The 18,656-nt window shown below is 41.6% G+C and overlaps 1 protein-coding gene across 1 annotated transcript in view; it reads right to left on the reverse strand.

Annotated features, from left to right (window-relative positions):
* Positions 1–6,553: 6,553 nt before the first annotated feature.
* The window catches only part of MYL3 (myosin light chain 3), a 38,700-nt gene continuing 26,597 nt past the window's right edge, over positions 6,554–18,656 (reverse strand). Inside the window, exons 3-7 of the mRNA XM_009938326.2 lie at positions 16,037–16,186; positions 14,708–14,881; positions 11,874–11,951; positions 10,328–10,363; positions 6,554–6,847 (exon numbers count right to left, since the gene is read on the reverse strand). Coding sequence (XP_009936628.1) covers positions 10,335–10,363; positions 11,874–11,951; positions 14,708–14,881; positions 16,037–16,186 — 431 coding nt within the window. The 3' untranslated portion in view covers positions 6,554–6,847; positions 10,328–10,334. The remainder of the gene's footprint in view (positions 6,848–10,327; positions 10,364–11,873; positions 11,952–14,707; positions 14,882–16,036; positions 16,187–18,656) is intronic.

Here is an 18,656-nt window from a genome sequence, read left to right on the forward strand (position 1 = left end):
GGCGGGTGTTGGTCTCTTCTCCCAGGTGATAGGAAGAGGGAAAAAGGCCTCAAGCTGCGCCAGGGGAGGTTTAGGTTGCATATTAGGAACAATTTCTTCACTGAAAGGGTTATCAAGCACTGGAACAGGCTGCCCAGGGAAATGGTTGAGTCACCCTCCCTGGAGGTATTTAAAAGATGTGTAGACATGGTGCTTAGGGACATGGTTTATTGGTGGACTTGGCAGTGTTAGGTTAATCGTTGGACCCGATGATCTCGAAGGTCTTTTCCAACCTAAAAGATCCTGTGATTCTATGATTCTATGATTTCTGTCTTCTTTGGACACTGGTGCTGTAACTGTCTTTATGGGGATTTTGAATCCAAAATTATTTATGTGCTTTAGAAACTCATTCGTACATACCTCCTTGGGAGGAGTGAACTGACCCCACTACTATGAAAATCAGCAGTGACATTTCAGTCTTCAGCACCCTGTGAGAATAAATAAATCCCACTAACTAGCAGCACAGACGCATAAGATGAACCGAGGCAATGAAAAAGATAATTGTATGTTTTTCTGCACACCATAAGCACTTCAAAAACATTTTTTTTCAAAAAATACTTGATTCTCAAAGACAGGTTTTTCATGGAATTACTCTGTGACCATTTATGATTTCTTGAAACATCCTGACATGTTCCAGATAGCTTTGTTCCCATTATTTATCAGCCCTCAGTATTTACAGATGGTAGAGGAGAGGAATTAGTCATGGATTCCGCACCCGTTGGAAGGAATTTTTCTGCAATTGTGCTGACTGGGATAAAGGGAGAAGGGGGAGGTCTTTTTTTAAAGGTCTTCCGATGGGTGATGTGCTAAAATATAGGCAGTCTGGCAGGAGGAAGACATGACTAAGCATCGTCACACAATAAGGTCCTCAAAACTAAAATGATCAGCAGAAGCATCAGTCTCTAGGCTTTCAGGTTGCTCAGCTCAGGTGATGTGAAACCTCTTCTGTACTACAGCTGTGATTTTTCACACTCTGGTGGGAGCAGGGATGGGTTGAGTGTGTGTCTGCCTAGATGAGGACAGGAATCCCTAAGGCTGTTTTGTTTTCTTCACTCAGAAAAGCGCTGCATAACAGACTTCTACCTTCTTCTTCTGGCCCTAAAGCACTTGTCTACAATGGGAATCTTTTTTACTCCTGCCTGGTGCTCCAGTGATGCCCACATCAAGACTTAATTTGGTCCATTCTGGGCACAAGTGCATACTCACACAGCTAAGAATGTTTGAAATACAACACAAATGTGAAGAGATAACTCATGTAAACAAAAGGCGCATTCTGGAATGGCAGTTGCCAAAGGATTTTCAAGTAGTGTCTTTTCATATATATATCTGTGCATTTTTCTGTGAGTGCATCTGGAAGTGGCTGAGTTTCTGCGGAAAGTTGTATGGATTTTCATTCAGAGAAAACCAGAGTGTGCAACTGCAGTACTGTGTCTGGGGTGCATGATACAGAGTGTGTGTAGAGTTGCTGCTCTTACACCTATTTCACAGAAGCTACAGAAAGATACTACTGCAATTTTATTTCTGGTGAGCCAGCATGAAGTCAGTGTGGTAGACAAAGGTGATGCCCCATAAATCTGCCTAAACCAAGTGAAATTATTGGTAATTTTGAGCTGGTCTGAAGACACACGCTGAGTTTAAACCAGCAAAGTAGTTCGGGTTGCAAGACCATGGGTTCTGGGGTCGGCTTTTGTTTTGTTTTGTTTTGTTTTGTTTTGTTTTGTTTTGTTTTGTTTTTTAATATCTGTTACTAGGGTCCCAAAAGCCTAATACCATCCAACTAGGAACTTCGTTCAAGAAACATCAAACCACATCTTGAGAGACTCTGTGTGATTCTGTGCTATCTCTGTGTTTGTGTGCTTATTCCTATGCACCCATTGATTCTTCCTGGTGGGAACAGAGGCACGGCTTCAAATGCTAGTGCTGTCCCAAATGACACACAATTGCTTCAATTCAGTATAGACATACCTACACACATGTATGCTTTTCTTTCTTTATTTCTCCTGTCTTTTATCTTTGGTGTGTATCATAACTCTCCCGTGGCACTTTTATTACAGGAAAGTGAAGGCAATCACAGAACAGCTAGTTTGGAAACACAGGCACTTTCGGATTTATAAATGAAAACATTCATTTTTCTGTTCTGCTAGGCTTTTGACATATTTCAACAACTTCACCAGATAAACCAGAGGAGAAGGATAGATGGACATATGTTACTTCAGGAACTTTAGGGAATCCAAAGAATTTTCTGTGTCAAATGAAACTGGAAAAAAATAACTACATGGTATCACAAGGCATTTGGTGAATTCATAGCTCACGTTGTCTGCATTGTGCAGTGTTGTTACATCTCTGCATGAACACTCATATACATATTTAAGATCCATATCATATAATCAGGTTTTAATTTTACACATAAATATGGATTTGTGGGTATTTTTGCATGATTACTTCTCCAAAAACACTGCTGCTACAATCAGATAAATAAACCTCTTTTATCTTGGGGGTCCTTTACCTTGGTGGGGAGGGGAAGGCGTGAGGTAGCATGTAGGCAAAGTCTATGAAGGGACAGTGTCTGTCTGTGAGCAAATTTTTCGAGCTTATGAGTTGAATAAGATGAATCTCCTCCATAAAAACTCAAAACATGACTTGTAGAAGGTATGCATATTTCTGAGAAACAGCTAGAGCGTGGGGAAATAACCTAGAGGACTGAAAATGACAAGGCACAACACTGTTTAGGCGAATTGAGTTCAAATAGCCTATTCCTGAAACGGTTGTTCAGGCTCATTTTATTCTCAGTGGAGGGAATAACAGTGTTTCTAAGGGGCAATTAATCTCGTCATAATAGCAAAAGCTATGAAAAATCAAAAGGTTCAGCTAAGAAAAATGAATCCTGAAACCAGCCTTGGGAAAAACTGCAAATTCTTGAGAGAATGACATTATAGCGGAAATTCAGGCTTAAAATAAGGTGTAATTTTGACAAAAGATTTGGCTGAAAAAAAATAGTTCTGTTCATAGATGAAAATGTTGAAAATGTAAAGATGTTTAATTTCAAAATGATGCAGATGGATGCATTTTAAGTTTTCACCCCAAGCAGCAATTAATTTGTTAAGGTTAAAAAATAGCTTTTAGAGTGATGAATAAGTAAAAATATGATCTGGTACATAGCACTAGGGGGCAAAGTAAGTTTAATTGACCGTCCAGATTAAATAATAGATGTATTTATTTGTTTATTTGCTTGTGGACATCACTGTAAAAATATTACAGTCTTCACTTTCCTTTTGGCTTCTGGATCAAAAATCTGCACACTTTACCCCCTGCTTTAATCCAGGCTTGGATGGATTTAAGGAGAGGGTAATGAAATGCCAGCCAATATCCTTACTCCATCTGAAACCCCTTCTGCGTGACTGGGTGTCGCAATGAAAGTTACTGCTGGAATGCACTATGTAATTCTGGCAAGAAGTCAATAGGCTCAAACTGCTCAAATAACCAAAGCACGGTACTAAGAAATCAGCAGAGCAGGCAGCAGCCCAGACAGCCAGTCCATTAGCAGCTTAACCACAGCAGATGTAAAGTCACCAACAAAACTCCCCACGGAGTCTCCCAAAGAGCCAGATGCTACTGCTATAAAAAGATCTTCTAGAAACTTGGCATGTCTCCTGCCCACATTTTTTTTAAAGAAACATTCTCTAGATAGGAGGTGTTCAGTTTTTTTTTAAATTTGGGGTTGGAGTAAGGAGAGGAGGAGGGGAAGGGGGAGATACTGCTTATTTATTCCCATTTGCTTGTGAGTCAATCTTGTGCTCATGAAAACAAAAATTCAGCACGTCCTGAGACACAGAAAGCAATAGGCACAATTCCAGCCATCTCCCACACACAGCTTTGCTTATGCACCCTGGACTGACCTGCAGATCCTTCCTCAAAGCGCCCTGCCAATGCAACTGGAGTGAAACACCAGCTGTTATTTTACTCTGGGGAGCCCAGTTTGCCCCATGTGCTGCACTTTGGCAGTCCTCTTGCCTTGCACTCTTGGCTGGTGCACGTAAACTCAGGTGGTTGTGCTTGGCCTGCTGGTCTTTGCCTCTCGTTGCTCCATCAAAGGACTTGCTTGCTCACTTGCAGCACTACCAGCCCTGCAAGTTTTCCTGAACTAGCTGTGAGCCTCATGCAAGATCCAGCTGCTGGATTCATGTGATGAGGGTGTTTCTACTGTGATTTTTAGCAACAACAACAACAAAACCAGTACCAAAATCATTAATAATGTGTAATCCTCATGGTAAAGATACAATTTGTGCCATTAAAATAAGCATTGAACCGTAGGACAGATGGAGACACCAGCTCTACAGATATCTGCACTTAGATGGGTGAATGCCACCCGTATGCCCAGACGAAATGCTCACCTTTATCTGGATGAGGACAGATGTTGTTTGGGTAATGTATGCTGAAATGTTCTGCAAGATCTAGATATAACACCCCAAGGTCATCCCTTACTGTGAGCCTGAGTAGCAGCAGGGTGGTGGCTATGTGTTTAGCAGTTGAGGAAGAAAGTAGCTGATGGCACACTGGAGAGATTAGGATTTGTCCTCCACCTAAGATGCACCTGGTAGGGTACCTAAATCTCTCTGAGAAGAATTCAGAACAAGCAACCATGCTTTGATTTTGATGGAAATTTTGACAGGCTTGATGCTAGGTTAGACTCATTTTTTGATGTTAATAGCCCAATTTAGAGATGAGTTTTGGTGACAAAACAACAGGGGGTGAAGGACAAAGAGGAGGTAGTCAGATGGTAACTTCTAGCAGAGTGTTTCTGTACTGAGCCCTCACAGTGCTCCTCAGCTGTATGAGTCTTAGAGCTCAAGGGGTCTTTAAACTAGAGATACCCTTGTAAGAGTATCACAGAAGACAGAAGGCATTCCAAAGTGTTAGAATGCACCGGCAGGAAAGGGAGAAAGAACTGCATTTTCCAACATCTGTACACTTTTGATTCAAAACAATATTAAGCTGTTATTGGGGTCTAAATATGTACTTACGAGACGGTAAAGGCAAGATGCCTATGAAATGGTATTTGTCCCAAGACAAAATAGGCCTTAGGAAATCACTGGAGTCAATGATGAGAATAAAAGTGGATGCCCACAAAGGGAGCCTTGAAGAGGAGATGGACCACTGATGGTGACTATCTCTGGTGTCCATCTCTGGCACACTAGAGCAGACCCAGTTGCTAATCTCATGGCCTTACGATTGGCCTGTTCAAGACATGGCTCTCTGTTCAGGACTGATGCTTCAGAAATGATTTCTTTAAAACCAGTGACAATTATTTTTTGCCTCTTGTTTGCACCTTTCTGTACAGCTAACTGAGGCTGGCTATAAGACATTCCTGTCATTATTAGCATCTTTCCATTCCTCCCTCTGTGCTAGCCTGTTGAATTTCTTTTAGCTTTTTACTTTTATTGCCGTCAGCTTGATACTACATTTAGCTCTCCAACTGCTGATTTTCTATTACAGCTCTTCAATGGTTACATTCTGTTACAGCTCGTATATTCATGTAATTTGATTGTTTGTGTTCTTTCATTCATAGTAGTTCTTCTCTGCAGGGATGACCAGTTCCATCATTGCTATACAGGTCATATCCTGCTGTTACAATGCTCCACTAATTACCTTCCATCCACTAAGTTCCCAAGTTGTCTGTTTTAACAGTACCTCTTACCTAAACGGAGTGTCGCATATTCAGGTTTTCTGGTATTTCCTAACAAACAGTACTAGCCTCTAGTTTCTCCTTTTCCCACCTCCAAAGGGTATAGCTTTTTTTTTTTCTTTTTACTTTTTAAATTATTATTTCCCAGAAAATGAGCCAACTTAATCCATGTGGTTTTTCATGCTTCTCAGCTTTCCTTGGCCTCTACTAAGGCTTCTCCTGAGAGCATTAATTTTCCATTTCCCCTTCCCTCACACAGACATAGAAACAATGACAAAACCAGGTGACAAAGATTCCCAAGTTTTACTGTGAAAAGCTACAAGACCAAGGTATGTATACAAGAACAATTTCCAGTTTGTACTGGGAAAGACTTTTTACTTGTTTCATAGGTTAGCCTGTTGGAATGGGAAGCAATCTTTGTGGGGAAAGGATGCATTTTATCAAACATTGCATACACTTCTGGTTAGCTTTGTTTTTTTCCTTTACATCTGATATGTTACATGTGGTATCTTCCAAAGCTGAGAAACATGTGAACAACATTCAACAAATGCCATGCTGATAGCTGGGCATTCTACTTTTACTATTTTTCTCTAAAGATTTAGAGTATTTCTTGCATACATGAGATTTATACAACTGGTTTAGTTTCCTTTCTGCCTTACTCTTTTACAACTGTTTGGTTTTGGGGGTTTTTTTTTTTACATATGCAATAAACACAATGAGAAAGGACCAGTTGCTTTGGAAGGAAGAGGGGGGAAGGATATGGCTAAATGACAAATACATTTTCTGATGGATTTAGTAATGAAAAAGTTACTCCCCTTTTCTCCCCTCTCCCTTAACAATTTTGTATTTCTGTGTATATTCTGTATCAGAAAAGAATGACAATGTCCAGGTATTCATAGTTCAGATTCCAGTTTCTTGTTTCCTGAGTGCATTGAATCTCCACAGAGGCCACCCTCTTCCCATGAAGAAACAAGACAAAACAAACAAAAAAGCATTTATCCAAATAACTTTAGGGACAGCACATTCTGTAGCTCTGTAATGGGAATCTGGGCTGAAAAATGAGAAGACATTCCATTACATCAAAATCCAAGGCCAGCATCTGGGGTTCTCAGCGCCTATCTTGTCCTAAAAACAAAGTTATTTTTAAGCGTTAGAGGAAGAAAGTAGAAACAAACAACGCCACCAAGAATCAGCCTCAGTCATCCTCATGCATTTGTACTCAGCTTATTGGCAGCAAGGCCTGCAGCTGAGTTGTCTCTGCACTACAAAGATGCCAGCTGACATCACACAACATGACAAAATATCCTTAGTCAGTCCCAACCCATCAATCTTACCCTCAACAAGTAAATGATAGAGAAAACATGGGAAGCAGTGATATGGAGAGGCAATATAACCGTGTCAGAAGTGAAACTACAGTAAAGAGTCAGTTTTCCAGAAAAACAGCCCGGTTCCTGAACCACTAGACAGTTTCCCCTACTTCTGTTGCCCCTCTGTTATCTTTAGTCAGTGTCCCATCAGCAACATTTGAGCACAGGGATTTCTCTTAGCCGATTTCTAGATTTCAAGCACGATTCAGTTCCTGAACCATAAGTATCTGATGCAATTTGAGAGCCCTGAGATGTTCAGAACATTCCCATACAGATGGCAAACATAGCATATGGTCCGTGAGAGATTTGTCCTTCTCAGCACTGGCAGCTGCATTCACTGCATCCAAGTCTCTTCTTCCTGTGAGGTGAGTCACTATTCATACTCCATCTAACTGCACCTCCTTTAGGTCGGGAGACAGAGATACTCCACTTTCATGTAGACACCTACTAGCAAGCATCTTTATCTGACAGGAGGCAAGGAAGTCTATGTCACCAAGTTAAATACTGATGAATTCTAGTATTTCACCTATAGACTTCAAGCCACAGACTCAATTCCCTCCCCCACACCTCAGCACCTAGAGCCACTTGACATGTCCTAGAGTATCCTGCCTGGCTGCCATCTGCCAGAAAGAAGAAGTCTGCCATGGGCTCTGCATCCCATCTGTGAGGCCATGGGTATCTGAGACACTTGGAACATCTCATACAACACCAAGAAGCTACATGTGGGACACTGAATTGAGCCTCTGTGTGCACACTGTGGACTGTCCCTCTAGATGTACTGCTCTATTATCTGAGTTTACATCTTTGAAGTCAAATAGGGTGGTTTTGTAACACAAGATCTATATTAGAGAAGTAGATACCCGAAAAATTCAGACAACACCCCAAAGATGTTGTTTCCTAGCATTGTGGGCTGTTTGATCATCTCCCATGAAAGTATACGTACCCAAAAGAGAGACCACGAGATAAGGTTGACCCTGCTCATCACACATTCAGCCACGTGGCAGGGGGACAATTGTGTGCATTGTCTTCGCAGGCAGTCCAGGTAGACCACTGCATGTATCCCACAGCCCTGCTCCATACTGCAGTGGTCACTGGACCACAAGTAGGATATAGTGCTTTCTATCTGTGTGAAAAAGCTTAATGTCTCCTGCTGCCCGTGTCTTTCCCACTGAACAGAATCATAGAATCACAGAACGGTAGGGATTGGAAGGGACCTCTGTGGGTCTTCTAGTCCAACCCTCCTGTCAAAGCAGGGTCACCTACAGTAGGCTGCACAGGACCTTGTCCAGGCGGGTCTTGAATATCTCCAGAGGAGACTCCACAACCTCCCTGGGCAGCCTTATAGAACAGTGTAAGGACTAGCTGTGTAGACAGTCTGGGAGTGTCTTGTACAGCAATGCCTACTGCGAAGGAAGAATTGTTAGCTATAATCCTGCAGAGTACTTGACCGGGGGGGGGGGGCTGAAAAAATTAGTGGAAGAGTCATAATTGAAGATGTAATTGATTACTCTGTATCATAGTACATAGCAGCTGGGGACAAGCCAGTGGGAAAGTCAAATACAGAGTAGGCACAACAACTGTGCTCAGAACATAAAGAAAGCGAAAAGGACAGGGAAAGGGAAAAGGAAAGGGAAAGACATAGTTCAGTTCTTATGCAGAGATACAGCTCTAGATTTCTTCTAGCGTATGTGAATGGCCAAGAAGCATGAGCCACTACTTTAAATTTGGACTCAGATCCAGATTCCCGCTGTGTTCAAATTCAGTGTTTTAGGAGTTGTTTGTTATGTGCTCTACGGCAAAGGGCCATCAGCCTTTCAAGGGTAAAGACTGCGTTTATCTTTCCCTAAACGTGCCAACAGCAACACAGTAGGGAGCGGAAGATGCCACCCCTGAATGACGCCTATCATCACAGTGCATTTCCTGTGGCAGTGGGTTTAGGATAGAATTAAGGATTGAAAACATCTCTAAACAACAAGAAAAGATGACGTTAGCTGTGGGATTACCCACTATGGCTGTGGGCCAGTCCAGACCTTTGGAATCAAAAACTGGGAGCCAGTATCGGAAAACTGAGTGCATGTTCAGAGAAGATAAATGTCTTTCAGGAAGAAAACTGGACCATCATAAGAAAAAAAGGTCATTCTTTTAGCCAGTTTACATTTTGTTCAATTATGTCTTGGAACACAAGTCCCAAAGACCTGGATGTGACTCCTATTTAATTCTCTTCCTGTGGTGCCAGCGAACATAATCAAGAGTCACCACACAGCAGACTGGTCTTAGTGGGTTGGGATAACGTCAGCTCCAAAAGCGAAACAAAGCCAGGCCTGGTCAGAACAGAGTAGAAAAATAAACTAAAGCAGAAGAAAAAAAACAGCAACCAAACAAAACCCAGAACAACCAGAACAAATCTGAAGGAAGCCACTGCTTTTCCTCATCTATCAGATGCTTTGAAGAATACATGGAGCTGGTTAACTCTCGGATCAGACTTTCCCCAAGAGCTGAACAGAGATGAATAATAGTGAATGCCAGCTGAAAATAGAGGGCACATTTTCCAGGAATACAGAAATAAATGATGACCAGGAAATACTGGAAATGAAGTTCAGCTCATTTGTAATGGTGAGACAGAGATACCCTTAATGGTACTGTGGTTTGGAGAACTCTACTGAATAAAGTCAAAGGCTGTGCTGGACAAAGTTCATGTCTTTTCCTGGAAAACCAACCCATTTGCCAGGAGATGTTGGGAGCCAGATTTATGGAAGGCCAATAATTATCCTCCAATTGTAGATTCAGTGACATAGGCATGTATTGCTCCTTCTTATCTACTTTTCCTTGTATTTTTTCCCGCCCTTTCTCTAGTCAGGTCAGTTCTATCTCCTTGCCTTTTTAGTAGTCTAGGACCCAAGACTTGTAACTGGACATGAAAAGTGTGCATCCTTTGAAGTTTCCAGTCAATCATAAAAGAGGGAGCATTTGTTCTTTGGAAATCAAATCCTTTTAGGATACATTACATTGGACTTCTAAAATAAAGGTGTTCAGATTTGCCAGGCAGTTGCAGAAAGGTCAACTATTTTCTGTGCACTTGGTAGGATGAAGGTAATGTTTTATTCATTCTTGTCCTGCTTCCCTGTACAGCATGCTGAAAATATTCAGTCTTTGACTAGTCACTTACACAGTCTTCAAGCCTATCTCAGATGCCAAAACCACAATAGTAGGATATGTAAGGAGGACAGAAGAGACTCACCTGGCATTCAGTTAGCCATGATATGCTTCACAAAAGCTGAAAAGAAGAGAAAGAGAAAGGTCATTAACCAGTTCCCTGTCATTGAGCCCAGTAACATCCTGGGTATCTCAGCTTGATTGTTATTTAAATTTACTCTTCTTGCTTCCTCTGATGCAATGAAGACCATGCCACTTTGTAAATTAGGTTCCAGATACCAGGTGCTAAATGCTTTTTAAGTCCTTAAAATAACATATATACAGCGCAGTGTAGCCCGCAGTCTAGGTAGCCAGTGGAAATGACCACACACATCAGTCAGTCCATAGCTTGCTTAATCCCTTACCCCTGTCTGCCATATGGAACTGGCTTTCCAAAGTATACAGCCATGAGAAACTCTGGGTCTTCATCTTACAAGACTTTCAAGACTTCAGCACATTTGTACTAAGTCAGGGGACACTGATGGTTCCTCTGGAGTGAACCTCCAGAATCCACTGAAGGTCCCCAAGTCAGGTATCACGACTATATCTCTCCCATGAACTCATGTTTACAAACAAGGTGTTTCAGACACAAATTAATCTTTTGTTTCGGAAAGTTTGGGGTTCCATTACTCTCCATTTTAAAAAGCATCCTTGATATATATTTTTGAAATTCAAAAGGAAAAGGAAAAATACTTCTTTCAGTAAGGAAGTATTTTTTGCTTCCCAATAATCCCCTCATGCTATGAATTTCACTGAATTCATCATAAGTTCATGTGTCATTTGAGTTGGCTAAATCTATGGATCTCTACCAATAAACTTCTTGTAAGAATTTTCCCTGAGCTTGGACCACTGGTATTTGTAAATAGAAGGAGACCACCAACCCAAATATTCATAAAAAATTCAGCAAATGTGACCAGCAAAATCACCATGATGATACAATTGAAAGTCACCAGTTAACCTTTAAAAGGATTTGGCTGTGTAGAAAAGCAGGTGTTCATGATCCCTGCTAGAATATAGTGTTTTTATTGAACAGCCTGAAGCACGTAGGCTTGCAAGACATGGGAGAGAACCATGGTCTATGTACTCATGACCAAATGCTTTTATTCTGGTTTTCTACAATAACAGTGGAATAAAATGGAAAGTGTTTGGAAGGTCTTGCAGGATTCTTAGGACACAAAGAAGATGCTAAGGACAACATTTTTTGCTGGGGTTTTGAAAGAAAACTTAATGATTTTCTGTAAAGAGGTCTCAAAAGGAATGTGTATCTCTTTTTGAGAGGACAAGTAACCGTGGGAGCAGATAGAAAAAATCATGCAACTTTTTTTTTTTTTTTAAATAGGCAAACAAAATAATAATATCCAGCCCTACCTCCTGAAAGGGCCATGTTCACTCAGGTTTGGAAAATATAGGTAAGCTTCAGCAGATAGGGTATATCAGGTGAATTATAGAATCTGAATTGGTCTAAAATTTGGAAGAGCACACATCCTGATCTTTGTGAGTCAGATCTTCCACAGGTTTGAACTTTCTCAGGATAACTGCAAGAAAGCCTTCAAGCACACGACCACTGCTCAGACTGGAGTGATCATACCTACCTTCATAGTTGATACAGCCATTGGCATCTTCCTGACCAGCCATTAGCTTATCAACTTCCTCTTCAGTCAGCCTCTCACCTGGGTAGAAAGCAAAATGCCTGTTTAGTACCTGAACCACTTTTTGAAGAATTTACAAAGCACATTTCAAAGAATCCAAGAATAAAAAAGAGAGTGAGAGAGAAGAGGAGCAGATTTTCTCTTCAGTTTAATTTGTGTTGCTGACTGCTAGGAAACTTAATTTTGAACTTGCAATCTGAGAAAATTTGATATGAAAACCTGAAAGACAGAATAAATATGGAAACCCACATAATATTATGTTCACATACTCATTCTTCTAAGAATAAGCTTTCTCTAAGCACCAAATCTTGAAGGAGTTAGTCACTTTTTAACCGAGTCCTAACTGAGTAAACTCTTAGCAGAGTCATCATCTAGTCTACCTCTGAGTCTGAGATTCAGGAAGCTTCCAAGGTCAAACTTAGGATCCCTGATTTCAGTCAGTGATCCATTCCTTTTAATTTAATTATCTAAATCTTAGGTGCCTATTTGCCTGTAAGGCTTCATTCTGGTTCAGCAAAGAACCCATTTCATCTCCTGGTTCTGATATTAGGCACTGATTTTACGATGAGATTAGAAGAGTTACAGAAATGTAAGGGAGAAAATATTTGGGGGATTTCATAGAAGTGTAGAATTGTTTAGGTTCAAGAAGAGCTTTAAGAACATTGAGTCCAACCATTAACCTAACACTGCCAAGTCCACCACCAAACCATGACCATAGAAACGACGTCTACACATCTTCTAAATACCTCCAGGGATGATAACTCAACCATTTCCCTAGGCAGCCTGTTCCAGTGCTTGATAACCCTTTCAGTGAAGAAATTGTTCCTAATATCCAGTCTAAATCTCCCCTGGCACAACTTGAGGCCATTTCCTCTCATCTCGTAACTTGGGAGAAGAGATCGACCCCCACCTCATTACAACCTTCTTTCAGGTAGTTGTAGAGAGTGAGGTGTCCCCTCAGTCTCCCTTTCTCCAAACTAAGCAACTCCAGTTCCCTCAGCCGCTCCTCACAAGACTTGTGCTCCAGACCCCTCCCCAGCCTCGTTGCTCTTTTCTGGACATACTCTAGGACCTCACTGTCTTTCTTGCAGTGAGGGGCTCAAAACTGAACACAGTATTCCAGATGCGGCCTCACTGGTGCTGAGTACAGGGGCAAAATCACTTCCCTAGTCCTGCTGGACACACTATTTCTGATACAAGGCAGGATGCTATTGGCCTTCTTGGCCACCTGAAATCATCAAAATGAAAATAAAATAGTATGTATTGGGCGTGCTCTGCTACTCATATTGTTCCACTTTTCCACCACTGAGTTCTGGCACAGAGGAACAAGTCGTCTGCTGATGTGAACATGTGAAAAATCAAATGTTTTTTCAAAAACTGAACAGAAAAGCATGCTAACTAACAGAATATATGGCTGTGCCTAGGATTTGACCAGTGTTTAGAGATGCCACACTAGAAATCACAGTTAATTCTTAAGATTGAAATACTTCCTGTCGGTACTTGAAAATCAGACATTGCCACAGTGTTCTGGTCACTGGAAATAGAAGGGTAAGTACAAAAGCATTTCTCGTAGGACTGTGAAACACAAACCTGCACAGAGTGGTTTCTTTGTCCCAGGTAAGGTTAGACAGGGCATCAGTTCTAACCCTGAGGGGGTTTTCTTGTCATCACTGAATTCAGCTCCCAAACCAATCTGATAGCATCAGTAATAAAAAGGAAATAGCACTGCTTGATTTTCTTATTCCCTGTGTCATTAATAGACATGAATCTGTCACTGAATGAAAACCCCTGGGCATAAAATGTTTGGATTTTTGAATTGATAGCCCAGGTCAAAATACATTATTGGAATCCTTTGGTCTAGATCAAATCTCCTTTGCAAGGGTTCATCCCTTTTTAAAATAGTGGACAGACACGAATAGAAAAGGCTGATCTTGAGAAATGGTTACTGCATTCAGATGACAACATGTTGGTATCTTCTCATCCAAATTGGAAACCCGCCATTAAGTTACAGCCAATTTTTGTCTCCTGCACCCATTCTGTTGTCATCACTCTCTGTAAAAAAAGGAGCTTCTGATGTCAAAATTTGAGAGGATTGGGAAGCATTGATCCCTTCTTTTAAAACAGGGCCTTTCTATTTCAGAGACACTTCTGTTAAACAGATGACTAATAAAAAAGTTCTTCATCTTAAAAATTTCTTGAAGGTGCAGAAAAAAGGAGACAAATATTGAAGGAATAGATGAGGTTTCCAATGTCTGGATACATTTATGGTGACAAAAATATAAAAATTGTTGGAGATATAAAATACTAGAAAAAAGAAGGAAGGGAGGAAGGAAGGGAGGAAGGGGGGAAGGGGGGAAGGAAGGAAGGAAGGAAGGAAGGAAGGAAGGAAGGAAGGAAGGAAGGAAGGAAGGAAGGAAGGAAGGAAGGAAGGAAGGAAGGAAGGAAGGAAGGAAGGAAGGAAGGAAGGAAGGAAGGAAGGAAGGAAGGAAGGAAGGAAGGAAGGAAGGAAGGAAGGAAGGAAGGAAGGAAGGAAGGAAGGAAGGAAGGAAGGAAGGAAGGAAGGAAGGAAGGAAGGAAGGAAGGAAGGAAGGAAAAATAAATATTTGAGCTGTAGGTCAGTGATTTTTAGCTTCATTGTTAAAGAATCTGTTCTGGTCTTTATAACCGATGGCTGAAGTCTTGCCCAGTCATTTTTGCCGTAAAGCTTACCCATAATGGTACAAGCTGTAAGGGAAAGACCTCAGTGATGAAACTGCATGAAGAAAGGTTCGCCTTACCCAACGTAGCCAAAACATGGCGGAGTTCAGCCCCCATCACAGTTCCATTTCCCTCCTTGTCGAACACGCGCAGACCTTCCACGAAGTCCTCATAGGTGCCTGTATCTTTTGTCTTGGCAATATGCTGGAGCATGGGCAAGAAGGTCTCAAAGTCAATCATCTTGGAGTTCATTTCTACAAAGACACAGGCAGAAATGAAAGTTTTGGCAGATTCCAGGAGAGCTGAGGACTAATCACAGGGCATCCACCATGGGTAGGTAGTGAGAGTAGAACTGTGGCACTAAATGCCAGCTGAAGAGGAGAAAAGAGCACAGAAATATCATATGTACAGATGGAAGAGTGGATAGAGTGGGAAAGAACTCTGTCAAAGAAAGAAATATGAGTTTTAGATAGATAGATAGATAGATAGATAGATAGATAGATAGATAGATAGATAGATATGTCCTAGTGTCTGACATATGCGAACACCAAGGAAATAAAATACTGTTAGACTCCCAAGATGGTTTCATGCAACATAGAAGTATGAAACTAAGCAGAAGACAGTAAGAGAAGCTCTTTCCCAGTATGAAATCAGCCCTATAACACAGAGATGTTTAAAAAGATACTGGGAGAGGAGCTTCAGAGCAAATAGACAGGACAGGGGCTGTGCATCCCGTTTTCCTGATTTTTTTTTTTTTGCTTTTCAAGAGCATCAGAGGGCATTTTGTTTCCACATGACTCCTTGTCCCACCTGCCACTATGTCATTGCCATATCCTGACATATCATAGCTGTTGAATGAGAGCCTAGTTGTTAGTTCTACCTCAGTGGAAGGAAAGGACAGAGAAGTAACTAGAAAATGCCTGAATGTAGATATGATCTGGCAGAGATTTCATTTGTGCTGAACAGATATCCAGTGTAGGGTGAATGCTGAAGGGAGATACCACTCCAGTCATTACAGACCCTCTAATATATACTGTTGTAGAACAAGCTATGTCCTCACACACAGTCTATCCCTTTGTTTCTTTGGATGTCTTCAAAATGTCTGCATTTTCAGTAAACACAAGTGAATGCCTGTCATCAAAGCAATTTTAAAAGGCAAAAACTTGTCATTGTAAAACACATTGATGCACAGGGCCATGAAATTAATTCATTCTCCTAAAATTGAGATAATCATATTGACTGCAAGATCATTTTTTTCCTCTTTTACTTTTCTGTTAGTGATTTGCAGAGGCTGTTCCATATCCTTTGTTATTTCTCAATCTTTCCACCAGAAAAAGAAGACCTCATCTGCTTCACAAAAAAATCTTGGAGTGATCTTTTTCAAAACAAACACAGAGGAGGACACCAACCTTCTTGTTTGGGTCTGCCAAGCACTTTCATGACTTCAGCCTGGGTTGGATTCTGCCCCAAAGCTCTCAAGACATCTCCGCATTGTGCGTATGTGATTTTCATCTCAGATTTAGGAGTTCGGTCAAAGAGTGAGAATGCTTCCTTAAATTCTGGAAGACAAAAAGATAAAAAGAAATGCATGCCATGCTCCCTCAAATAAAGTCAAAGTAAGTCTAGACCTTCCCCCTAACTAACTCTGCCTGACCCATTTATTTTGCAGTTTGGGAACAAGTTTGATGAGCTTTGTTGTTGCTGTTATCTGCAATGTTTGTGTTCTTCGCCCCTGCATTTTCTATTTCAATCAGGGAATGGAATTGGAGGTCAAATGCTCTTCTCATGGTATTTCCGTCTCAGCTAACATCAGGAAGTGCAGAAAACCTGATAGAAATGGTTGGCCTTGAGAGCTTTCCAGCTCTTCAGGAGCACTCAGGATGTCACAGAATTCAATAGCAGTTCTGCTCATTAGCTAACTGGATATCGTATTCAGCATTATACACTTAGAGAGCACTGACATAGCCCAATGAGATAAACGAGCACCTCTGTTAACAGGTAACAAGATATGCCTTGAAAACCTCTTGGAATAATCACACAACAAGCAGTCTATTGGTGGGGCAGGGTGAAGCTGTATGGAAAACCTTATAATTGATCAATTCCTGTGTCAAGGAGCAGATCTGGAAGAATGCTCTGATTTTTCTTTTTTCTATCACCCTATCCAATCGTATCTGGAGAACTCAGGTTTCGTCGGCCATTAGCTACCGATGCCAGGCCAGATCTCATCTGTGGAGATGCACTCATTCCCTCCAGTGGTATCACATCTGCCTGCTCTCCCCTGCCTGTCTATGCAAAGCCCTTTCCCTTGCAACGCACCCAGCTCCCCTCCACTACAGGCTTGTGAACATATCCTCATGTCTTTTCTTTACTTCTGACCAAAGAGGGAGTCCCTTCGAGCAGCAGTACCTTAAGCACTGCCATGGGAGAGGGACCCGGTTCTACCACTAATTAATGGTGCCAGTGTAGGATCCCAGTGGAGACTTCCCCAGACACACCAGTTACTCGTGTTTGCCTCTCTCTACTGGAGTTGCAGACACATTGCAGAGACAGAGCATCTCAAGGCACAAGTAACAGTAAAAGGCTGTTATCCTTTACTGAACACGCTGCATAGTGCACAGTCTACGAGTGATCACAAATATCCCTTTGACTTTAAAGTTTGACTTTAAAGAATCCCTGAATCTGCCCCTTGTCCTACTGTTACTCTTCTGTGTACGTTTCCCTCCCACTCTCCAAACACAGTAAGGCTATATTTTTTTCCTTAGATCCTGACTCAACCATTCAGTCATGCACTCTGCATACCAGACGTTCTCCATCTTTCCCTTCTCAATTCCTTCTCCTCCTCTTTATTCCCTCTTTTTTCTTTCTTCTCATTTGTTTATTTCCCTCTCTCCTTCCTCATAGTGTTGCTGGGTTTGTCTCTCCTCCTTGCTCCCTCTTTTTCATGTTTATCATTCCACTCATACCTTACTCATTTCCTTCCTCATCCAACATTTTCTAACAGCGATGCATTTTCTCATTTTGGACTAATTAACACTCCCTTTGTTTACTTCGGTGCATTGTCCTCTTTGCTCTCACTTTCTTTCTCTCCCTGCCTCTCTCTCCTGGATCTTTGCCTCCTCTGTCACCGGCCGGAGCCCAGGTCCCATTGGCAGCCCTCACTCCAGCAGAGGGCAATAGCGGCTTTGCATGGGCTCCTTGCTGACAGTGGAAGGGGGCCAGAGCCCCACTCCCAGCTCTGTCCTTTCCTGAGGGGTCTTAGCAGCTGAGGTGGATAAGAAATACACTCAGCTCCCTGAGCTACTCATTCACCTGCTGCTTGCCTACTCCCTGAGACCAATCGCCTGAGCACCCTTTGCACCACCTCCTAAAGACTCGCAATTCATCATAGTTACTGATAGCTCATATTTCTCTCTTTTTTCTTTTTTTTTTTGTAATTTAAAATCAGACGTACCAGCCACTCACCAGCTCATTGTCCTGTGGGTTTGGAAACCCCATTCTGTCAATATACAGAAGCAGCCTTTTTTTTTTTTTTTTTTGCATTTGCATTTGCATTTGCAGGCTTAATGCAAGTTTCCATCAAAGCAATGAAACCAGCATGGCTATGGTCTCCTTTGTCCTCCTGCTAGCCATTAAACCACTGGCAGGAGAAGTGTATATTTTCACATGCCTAATTGCTACCTATCTTCTCATCTTGAATAGCTCATATTCTTCTTTTTTCAGCAGTTTAGGGGGCTGAAGAGGCCAGGAAATCAGTTTCATAAATACACATTGCCACAACCAATGTACTTCACTTGCAGTTGAGGCAGGAGGACATACGAAGATGGGTGTGTTACCCATGACCTCACCCACAGACCATTTTAATCCTTCTGAGAGTAACATTTTGGGGTCTAACACACTAGTTAATCCTTGCAGGGAAGTAAGCCTGGCGCAGCAAAATCTTTTCCTTAGCAAGAGGAAGAGGTCTGGAGTATCCTAGAAGACAGGGCTGGAAAAGACCTTGAGATGCTGTGTTGTCTGCTTATCCTCCAC

Source organism: Opisthocomus hoazin, chromosome 4 (genome assembly GCF_030867145.1).
Source record: "Opisthocomus hoazin isolate bOpiHoa1 chromosome 4, bOpiHoa1.hap1, whole genome shotgun sequence".
Lineage (NCBI taxonomy): Eukaryota > Metazoa > Chordata > Aves > Opisthocomiformes > Opisthocomidae > Opisthocomus > Opisthocomus hoazin.